This window comes from Branchiostoma belcheri, unplaced genomic scaffold (assembly GCF_001625305.1).
Source record: "Branchiostoma belcheri isolate BF01 breed outbred unplaced genomic scaffold, Haploidv18h27 scaffold186, whole genome shotgun sequence".
Classification (NCBI taxonomy): domain Eukaryota; kingdom Metazoa; phylum Chordata; class Leptocardii; order Amphioxiformes; family Branchiostomatidae; genus Branchiostoma; species Branchiostoma belcheri.
Genome location: NW_017803335.1, coordinates 271,693 through 282,928, shown reverse-complemented (window position 1 = coordinate 282,928; position 11,236 = coordinate 271,693). Strand labels below are relative to the sequence as shown.

The window sequence follows — 11,236 nt, the reverse complement described above, 5'->3', positions numbered from 1 at the left end:
ATATGTACATGTATACCCCAGATCGATTAAAGAACATATGACACCAAAAAAGTCTGTAAAACACATATAAATATCAAAAATGTACTTAAAATACAGTCACTTGAAGTTGGTTTTAATCATTGATGACTGAGAAATTGAGTTTGTACAGCCTTCCAAAAGTGCAATTTTGGAGATGCTTCACAATCGCCTGCCTCAGACATCTCTTTTTGCATCTCTATGTTTTATTTTTGCATCTCTGTGCTTTTTACAGAGCTGACATCACAGGGTGAAGAGATGCAAATAGTCTGCTGGGCTTGTGCTGTCTTTTCTGAGGCAGGGCATTGAAATTTTGAATGTCAGGAGAAGCGTGTATGTTTATTGTATGTTAACCAGTCTGTTAGCCAGGTAATAGTGTCAGATAAGGTCGTATTTTGGTTTTATGAGCACTTAAATAACAGTTTGCTTCTCCTCTGTTTCAGTGAATCTTCCTTCATGTATGATGACATGGAAGAAGATGAAAAGGACAGAAACAAAAGGTGAGAAATATGTTTATTTTAGTTATCAAGCAAGTCCACATCACACCTTTGTAATCTATGGACAAGGTCACTATCAGTCTTTCATGGAAATCTTGTGCTATTGTGGAAAACACTCCTGAAATTTTGAAAATAATTTCAGCAGGTTGGTAGAACATGCCTGGGGTACTATAGGATATTGGGATTTTCTTTAACACAGGCAGGGATTTTTCCTTCCTTGCATATTTTCCCTACTTTGCTTCAAAGTTTTGAGGAAGGTGTCTGATAGAAACCGAATTGTAAGCAAGGTAGGAAAAATCTCTGGTTGTATAGAAAATCCCAATAACTCCTGAAATCTTTTTTTATTTATTTATTTATTGGGATTGGTTTGGCTTAACCCTCACATCCAGGGTAGCCTAACTAGCCAAAGGGCTTGCCCTGATCCAGTGGTGTGGTTAAAAACTTGTGTAAGTTGGTTCGAAGGCACCAGGTTTACATAATGCATTTTTTGCTAATTTTTTATATCATGAAAATGATGTAAGTTGCAATCAAAATGACATACAGAGCATGTGTTAGAGATTCCACGTCTTTGCCTTCATCAGAAGGTCTTAGTGTGGGTGACTGCGGATTTAGGGGAATAAATCTTGAAGGCATGGTTTGACGTCCATGATTTTTGGCAGGCAGGTTACAGTTGTTGAGACTGAAGTCAAGTGCAAGTATGGGCTTCTTGGGGGGTCCGTATGTCACTGCAGTGGACCTATTGTGTTTGTCGCTTGTTAGCAGGATAACTCGATTATATCTAAATACTGCATATGTTCATGATTTTTGGCAGGCAAGTCAAGGTCAAGTTCGAAAACAGGCCTTGTGGGGGGTCCCTACGTTGCTGCAGTGGACCTTCTGTGTTAGATATATAACAATCTTCCCCCACCAACCTCTGCTTGGATTCAGCTGGGGGACAGCTGTTCCCCCCATCTGGGATCAGTTGCTTACAATTGAGGGGCTGAGGAAATGTTGGACATGTGTCAGGTCATTCCCTAAGGCCAGACCAAGTAATTTTTATGGGTGACGTCCACGTGAAGGGCCGATAAAATCTAATTAAGATGCAAATTGAATAAAAGAACAAGTGTAATAACAAACAAAAAACAGCAATAAATCTCGCCCTGTTCTGATTCTTTCTTTTCATCACATCTTCTCTTATTACATTTTTTTGCAATACTGTTGTGACACTCTGATAATAATACAGCAAGCAGAATTTTTGGTAACAGTTATTTTCTTCCAGTAACAGTCCAAAATCAAGTAACTTAGGCTGATCATGATGTCTGTTTTGGTTATTGTTGATGGAGGTGCTTGTTTATTTTTTAAGTATGTGAGCCAGTCATAAGTTTCTCACAAGGATATGATAATAAACATGCACTTTAGAGATAAATCTATTCTAGCATTTCCTAATAGATGATGCAAATTTGGACCTGATTTGAATAAATTATGTTAAGTGATGTTCACCTTCACTGAACTTCAAGTATGGCAACTACTAAATTCCCAGCAATTACCACTATAACATTGTATAGTTGCCATTAATTATGCAAATTATGTCTTCATTTACATAATCAATATCTGCTTTTAAAAGATCTTGTCTTTCTCAATTACAAATGTCACAAGTGTTTCATAGATTATATATTTCCACTCTCGCCTAAGTGAGACTTAAACTATACCAACCGTTCCAGAGACGTCACCAAAAAAAAGGAGTACAGCGATTCTTTAGTACTCTAGACCAAATTGATTAGTAAAAAAAAGTTTATTTATCTAGAACAATGTCCCTGTGATGAAGGCATGATATCTCCGACCTCTGGTTAGAAAATAAGTTCCAAACCGATTTGTCTGTATCATGTACATGTATGTGTGACACTGGGGAAAACTGTTAGGACAGACTGACCATAACATGATGATGCCATGCTGAGCAAAAAATATGTTTTTCGCTGTATGACATCACTAAGTAGATTAGAAAACAATGGCAAATTATTTTAGTAGTATTGCTAATACAATTTTACATTGGATATTTAAGAGTGACCTTTAGCAGCCAATGAATGCCACAGATTGACTAAAGCATCATGCATTATGATACATGTAGTATCTGCCCAATGGTTGGTCAATTATATATATATATACATATATATACCCGCATCCAACTTGCAATTTTCATGTGATTTTCAAGATTTGCATGTGAAAATATTCTGAAAAGACCTTGAATTTTGCATCTTGAACAAATATGACAGTGTTCCCTTCAGACTAATGGAATAATAGTCACTTCTATGTTGCTATCATAGCACTGCTATACTCAGTTTAAAATGTACGTAATACAGTGTTTCTTTCCTGTTTCTCCCAGTTGTTTTTCTCATGTCTATTGACCTTTGTCAGCTTTGCAGTGAGGTGTTCTTCTAGGTTCACCAGGACCCGGTTCTACTGTGTAAAATTTCCCTTTATCATAAGAACGAGGTGTTGAGATTTTGTTATGTATCTTGTTGTATATCTAGAGAAGACTGAAGGCTGAATTAACTGTAATTTTGCATCTGGATTTTGTTAAATTAAAATTTGTAAACTTTCAACATGCAATTTTGCATGTTACGGAAAAAAAAAGGATTTCGGGGCCTATATGTTATTTTATCATTAACATACATGTACACAATGATATAGCAGTACTGTAAATCAATTGATATTCGCGGTTTTGCTACGAAATTTTGCTACAGGGAATATAAAGTGATTTACAGTATTTGCTAAGCCTCCGTCACAAATTCAGGTCACATGACCTGACCTCTTCCCCCAACACGACCTCATCCCCCAACACCAGCAGACCAAGGTCGGAAGCAGCCTGGCCAGATTTAAGCCAGCTACATGGAGTTAGGCCTAGGCCACACCAATTCAATTTCTTGGTTAACGGATTTTTCTAGAAAAATAATGGAGCGGGCGGGCGAAAAAAATAAAAACAACTAGAGTTCCATGATCTCATACCTTCGCCAAATGATGTTAGCCTTTATGAATAAGAAATTATATATTAATCCCCCTGATTATGCAAATAGGATCCTCAATTGCATGAATTATATCTGGTGATCATATTCTACACCAAAAGACAGTCTTATCTTAACAAAGAATGCCATCATAGCATTTCCTCATAAATTATGCAAATGTGGTCCTTATTTGAGTATGTTATGTTTAATTATGTTCACCTTCACTTAATTCTCAAACACCCCAAGTATGAAATTCCAGGCAGTTACCACCATGCAATTATAACATTTTCTCATGAATTATGCAAATTAAGTCTTCATTTGCATAATCGATATCTGCCTGTGTTTCTCTCGTCCTTAATAACATATGTTACAAGCTTGGACTTCCAATAATGGATGCAGCTCATTTATAGAATTTCCTCATTAATTATGCAAATTACATTCATATTTGCATAATTGTAATGTCATTATGTCAAGCATCACTTAAGCTACCTACATACCAAAATTCACGATGATCCATCAATCGGTTCTTGAGTTATCCTCTTTTAAACATTTGTCCTTTAAACCCCACTGCAGTTCTAGAGCAAGCAAATAGGGGGCTCAAACTCATGTCACTTTATCCCCAGCACAAGAGCTATCTACCATCCAAATTTGGTTACCCTAGCTTGTCTGAATCATGAGATATCAAAACCGGAAGTTCTGCTGCAGTACCATGACAAGCCGCCAGGGGGCCCAAAATGTAATCATTTTGAGGTCTCATCAAGACCTACCTGTTTTAGTCCTGAAAAAAATTAGGGTTGGTAGGGAGGGATTATATGTTTTTTTTCCAACCTGTCATCCAACTTATACAACAAAGTAAAACTTGCATGAGGACACTTATATTTTCAATGTTGATGTTGGAAAACTGTACAATTGTTTCATTACAGGTGTCATGACCGTCAGATATATCAGCTCGAAATATTTATGTCCATTGCAGGGGTTCATCCAAAAAAGGCTAGTTTTTTTCTAGGGTCGGTCAGGAATTTTTTTCCTACGCCTTAGAACACTGGTCCTCACAATGGGATGTCTTGATTAGCTGTTGTACAGTTTTGCCACTGCAGTGTTCTAGCCAGGATTTTTTCATAGCATAGGGGTCAGGTACAGAAGAGCAACTTTCGTGGCGCAAATCACGCATTAAGCCGAAATATTTTGAAACTCATAACCCCCTGAGACATAGCATGGTATCCAGTCTGATCGTGGTCAGGACGTAGGAGCTTTGGCCGGCCCGCCTCACATAGGTTTCCCCGGTGTGTATTTCATGAAAGATTGATTGGCCCTCCACTTATGTGTTGGGGGGAAACCAAATCCCCAAGCATACTGTCTCTTATTAGCGTAACTCTCCTACCAGGACGGCCTGTTGCACTGGGCGGGGGAAGCTATTAGAGCCCCCGAAGACACAACCTGCCTGAACACCCCAATACCCCCAATCACGATCAGACTGGATACCAGGCTACCTGAGACACTATTTCTTCTTTAATGAGGAACAGATTTTGTGAATTTAAGGTTTTCACTTTGTTGTAGCTTCATTCTAAAGTTATATTTTAATTTTTTGCAAGATTTTCTGAAGGGTCTCCCTCCCAAAATGCCCCTATGCTGGTTGAAAGACAGCACAGGGGGTCAAAATCATAGCATAGCGGCCCCTATTCTAAAAAGGCCTGGCTAGAACACTGTACTGAAGTCTGATAGTCCTGTGCTGCCCGAGGCCAGTGTAGGGTCACACGTGAGGTCTTCTCTGTGCCTGCAGGTTTCACATGTAGGCAAACGTGAGAGTGGAGGGGGAACAAAGGAGCTACACACACCTAAGTCCTGATAGTGCCTGGGGGGCTGCTATACTGGCATTATATTTTATGACTCTTTCATTTAACATCAAGGATATAGTAAAGTATATATTTCAATCAGAATTTAACTTAGGTAAGTTAAAGTGCTTCCTGCATCACATGATATATAGGGCAGCACCCATCTCTGGTTCAATAGCCATTGGGCCACACAGTTGTGCAATCACTAGTACATGTACACAGTAGTGCAATCACTACATGAATTGCACTGGTAGTGGTATTTTTAACTTCTATACTCTTTGACAACTGCCAGGGATCGAAATCACAACCCACTGATCATGAATGCAGGGCTTTGGCCATTGCATAATTTCCTATCAATAGATATTAAAAAAGTTGATATTACAGATAGTGATGCATACTGGTTCACTGGACTTGGATCCGGACTTGTAAGAATGTTTAGGTTCAAGTCCAATAAAACCTAAGTCAAGAACCGAGTCTGGACTTATTACCATAAAAGACCATTTCACATACCCCATTTCTTTCCAAACCACCTAAAACATTCCATAGATTGTAAAATCTTTGCTGCAAAACGAAGAAAACATTGCCATCGGGCATCGTCAAGTACCGGCCTCCATGTTATGTGGCCAAAGTTTCACCCAGACAACATTGCAAGGTTGCCAACATGCAATTTTGTATATGCCATGGGTTTAGGTCCGGACTTACAAGTCCGGACCTGAACCTAAACCTAAATCCGGACCTGAACCTAAAATTGGGTTTAGGTATGCATCACTAATTACAGACCATTAATATCTACAGTAACAATAAGATTACCAAAAGTGTTGGGTGTCTGTTGTTAGTGGTAGTCTTGCTTGCCTCAATCATTTGTCTCATCTGATGGATTGACCTGAGCCTTGACCTGATGACTGGTCTTAAGGCCTGGAGACCTGGACTGGTTGGCAGTAAACAAGAAAACTGTCAACCCCTGGCTGTCCAGGATTTTGGGAATATTATGGCACTTTGAACCTTGTTTGGATTTTTTCACATAAGTAGAAATGACAGGAAAGGGGAGAGAATAAGAGGAGGAGGGTTTCCACATAACAATGAGTGCCCTAACATCGGATGCTGTTTTACGCGCTTGAACGCACAGCACTCTATCGCTAGTTGTCGGACAGTGGTCAGGTTTTGGTGAATGAATTTTGAGAACATTAATGTAAACAACATACTTTGATATTAAAGGAATACATTCATACTATTCATGAGCCCTTCACGCTCTGCATTACAAGTGACAAACTCTGTGAGACCGTTGTGTAGTGATGCATACCGGTTCACTGGACTTGGATCCGGACTTGTAAGAATGTTTAGGTTCAAGTCCAAAAAAACCTAAAAGTCAAGAACCGAGTCCGGGCTTATTACCATAAAAGACCATTTCACATACCCCATTTCTTTCCAAACCACCTAAATCCTTCCGTAGATTGTAAAATCTTTGCTGCAAAACGAAGAAAACATTGCCATCGGGCATCGTCAAGTACCGGCCTCCATGTTATGTGGCCAAAGTTTCACCCAGACAACATTGCAAGGTTGCCAACATGCAATTTTGTATATGCCTTGGGTTTAGGTCCGGACTTACAAGTCCAGAACTGAACCTAAACCTCTGGACTTGAATCCGGACCTGAACCTAAAATTGGGTTTAGGTATGCATCACTAGGCCACTGAGACGTTTTCGTGAATGTACCTTTGAGAATGTGGCTACGCTAGACAGTGTGTCCTAACTTCGGACGCTTCTTGGTTTGACAAGTTTGTTTTATTACCACCTTACTGAGTTGCGGCATTATATAGTACTTTTACTTTCATTTGTACTAAGTTGACTTTAATTTGTACTTATAAGTTGACTTATCATTTTGTTATATCTGTTATTTTCTTGTATATTTTATTTATGTATGCCTGCAGGGCACATTGAAAAACGCCTTAGTGGCGATATGTACACCCTGGGTAAACAAATAAAAACAAACAAACAAAGAATGGAATTTTACAATATTTCAGCTTACTTTTGACAGTAAAATTGTGTACTTTTCGTCTCACGAGAGGAGAGTAGTATCTAACGCAATCAGTCTGTGTTTCCAATGAAAACCCGGCTTATGCAATCAACGTTGCGCCAAGGGAATCATAGGTAATACAGACGACAGTGGTGTTGACGTTATTATTTCACGCCGGTTTTCTACTAAACAAGCACTTTGGTAAATCTGTATGTTCTTATGTATGTAGCAGGTGTGTGACTGCTTGGAAAAGGACGTCTATTTCACGAGCCGCCACTACGAAGTGACCCTCTTTTAAGCGCCATTGTTATGATTGGTTAAAATGACCGATGTTCTGTTTTTCGACTAAATGATGCATGAATATATAGAACTATACTTTGCATGCAAATAACAGCTGTATGCATTTACTATGTTTATTTACCTTTTTAAGTAGCAAAGTTAGTGGCAACAAACACGGCATACTTTTCTATAATAAGATCAGTAAAAATCCGTCCGAAGTTGGGGCACCCCCATCACAGTTTGGCCAGAAAATAAGATTGTCGTGAACAGTCAAAGTTAGACAATCTTTTCCATGTACAATGTACCAGTGTTCTAGCCAGCACCTGTCTTTTGATAATTTGTCTTTGAAGGAATTTTGTTGCTCATGACCGATGAAAATCGGCATGAAAGAATATGAAAAGAGAAGTCATTAAACTAAGCTTAGGCCACAACAATTTAATTTGTTGGTTCTCGGATTTGCGTCTTAATTTTTTTATGATTTGCAAAAAAAAAAAGATTCTGGTTCTGAATCAACTAAAAAATGCTCATATTTTGCCCCCAACAGTTGACGAAAGTCCTTTTCTTCCTAGTTGTTACAGTTTTCCATCTATCTATGCAGTAGTTTGAAGTTCAAAGTCCACTGTAAAAATATTAACCCAGCCTTTTGTGTTGACTTCATGGCTCCTTCATTATATCATAGCATTTGGGGCTATAATAGTATGCCTTGGTCAGTTTTCTTTTTTTTTTCCCTTTCGCTTCATATTTTCTCTGGAAAAATCAGAGAACCAACAAATTAAATTGGTGTGGCCTTAGTAATACCAGCAAAATTTGGCCCTCAAGATGCAGGAAATAGCATTTCAGGGGGTCAAGACTTAAACATTTTCCACTAAAACCCAGCAGGATTGTTTTGCCTCCAGTGCGACAACTCACGCATTTGGCGCTCAACATGATATTACATGAAACAAAATTGAGATGACGGAAAAAAATTCAGGCTGGGTAGAACACTCCCTTGTACACAAGACAAGTGGATTCTTATCTGTCATGACTACTGCACATACATACCCGGAGGGCAAAACCTTGTTGCACAGTTCAACCCTGGATCAGAGATAATTATAGGTTATAGCTTGACCTGAGTTGTCCTGAAGTTCTACTGCAGACTTGTGCAGCATTTTGCAAGATTGAGCTGTGAGAAAGCTTGGGTTTTACTCTCATGAAGGAAATTTGGAGTTGCTTGTAGTGTGTTTTTGGTTCACCAGAGGCACACAACATTGCCAATGGAGGGGAACTACAGGGTGGCCCAAGTGTATCACGACTTCAGAATGGAACAAAGTAGCTGGAGAAAGAAGATGGAAGAATCAGCGGGCTGGGTGCCCGGGTACCTGGCACATGACATGGTGTTCCAGACCTACTATGTTTCAGCATACGAGCTGGAAAGGTACATGTATGTAAATGGTGTGGGATGAAGTATCTGCCAATCTGTATCTGTATATTATACCGGCAGGCACATGGCGTGTTGTCAGCTGGCTACATTATGCTGAATGACTTGTTACACTTAGCCTTTGCACATCTGACTTAAAACACTGTTTAAAGATATCTTAAGTGATGATGCCCCAACTGTACTTAGTGGCCGCAAATTAAAGTCTCTACGATTCATAGTTCTAGGGAAGAAATGAGTTTTGGAACACCTCAATCCTTGGTTGAAAACTCTGGTACTTGAACTTGTTGAAGGCATGACTACCTAATACACATAATTATATTGTTGGTACATCTACCAGTTAATTACATGTAGTTATGTACATCATGCATAGACTGAACATTTTTTGTTTGTCTTCCAGTGACACCCAATGTAGGTTTCTTTTTATTTCTGTGACACTAGTATCGATCCCTTTTATAGTTTTTCGTGCAGAATCTTGTGTGTACCTTTTTCAATTTGTCTAGTTTCTTTCTTTGTATCTACTGAATATAGATCCCATGCCAAGGTTTTTGCGCAAGTCTAGGGGTATGATCAGTGGTTTGTCATTGAGTGTCCTAGTAAGAAGTACATTTTGTATTTTGAATGTTGCATGTTTAGCTGACCCCCACTGACCCTGCTTACGTGTGGAGGAACATTGTATATATGGAGGTCTGTGCAAACAGCGTATCTTGCTTCTTAACCCAGCTAATGCAGTTTCTAGCTATAGGGGCGAAATTAAGTACATTGTACTTCTTTGCTGTTGTTGCTATATAAACATTCTACTAGTACTAAGCTACATTCTACTAGTACTAAGCTAAAAAAAAAGATTTAAAAAATGTATTATTATTTGCAGAAAACATTTCTGAATAGCAGAACAAAATGTTGACATTTTGAAATATTGCAGAACACTAAAAAAAGTAAACCTACCACTGAGTGACCATCAGCAGTCCTTTAGCCTTATTTGCCTTACCTGCCTCAGGTCATGTCCTTGGTCCTTTTGTACATGTAGTTGTTGTAAGCTGGCTGCCCGGGGTTCGGTGTGGGTTTGATTCCGGCATCCCGGGAGGCAGGGGTTTTCCTGTTTCTACTCCCTCCTACTTGTTTTACACTGCCAAAAAAATCCAGCAAAAAGTCACTAAACCATAGAAATATAAAACTACAGAACACAGTATATGAAACAAAATAATATTTTGTGGGCATCTGTCCAAGGCTCCCACGTACCAAATTTCAGGAAAAATAGCAAAAAAGTCCCATTTTACACAATTTTAGGTAGTGTATGCCAAATTGTGAATGATGTTCTGTGGGCATGTGTCCAAGGCTTCCCACCTACCAAATTTCAGGTTATTTGGTTTTCGTATAAGTGCACAGGAACCAAAAATGTACATTTTTGGTGAAAAATAGCAAAAAAGTCCCATTTTACACAATTTTAGGTAGTGTATGCCAAATTGTGAGTGATGTTCTGTGGGCATGTGTCCAAGGCTTCCCCATAACAAATTTCAGGTCATTCAGGTTTAATATCAGGGCACAGGAGCCAAACGTTTTTACACAGTTTTGAAGTGGTGTACATGTATGTCAAAAGCGTGCCAAATTTCAGGTCATTCGGATTTAATACTACCTGGCTCCAGATCCCAAAATGTACATCTTGCTAGAAAATGGCCAAAAAATCTTAATGAAACAATTTGAAAAGCCTGTATCAAAAAAATTCTGAAAAATTCTGGGGTTATTTGGCCACTCTACATGTACCTACATGTACATGCCAAATTTCATGTTACATGTATCTGGCCAAATAATAATGGAGGACTTTGTAACGAAATGACAGGAGCAGGAGAAGAAAGTCTGAAGAAACATAAGGGAAAACAGTCTATTTCATCCATACATGTACCATGGTGTGGACTGAAATATAATAAAGGCAACTTTCACACTGTCCACAAAAGAAAGGTACATGAATCTGTGTTTTATACAGACAAAACTTTATCAACAACATCAAATCTCAACTGATGATAAACTACATGTACACGTAGCACATGGCCGCAGTATTACACATGTAGTACACTGGATATTTTGGGACTGACTCTACGTACAATGTACTCCTCTTTGATTCAGATTTATTGCAGTCAACTTGCATGTTACATACATTTGTGTTTTTGTTTGTTCACTTGCATGTTAACATGAAATCTGTTTATACTTCCAT

At 38.7% G+C, this 11,236-nt stretch overlaps 1 protein-coding gene across 1 annotated transcript in view; it reads left to right on the top strand.

The window, feature by feature from the left end:
- Positions 1 to 11,236, top strand: part of LOC109467647 (neuronal PAS domain-containing protein 2-like) — an 87,172-nt gene that overhangs the window by 49,830 nt on the left and 26,106 nt on the right. Inside the window, exons 3-4 of the mRNA XM_019765684.1 lie at positions 459 to 515; positions 8,851 to 9,044. Of these exons, the coding sequence (XP_019621243.1) occupies positions 459 to 515; positions 8,851 to 9,044 (251 nt within the window). The remainder of the gene's footprint in view (positions 1 to 458; positions 516 to 8,850; positions 9,045 to 11,236) is intronic.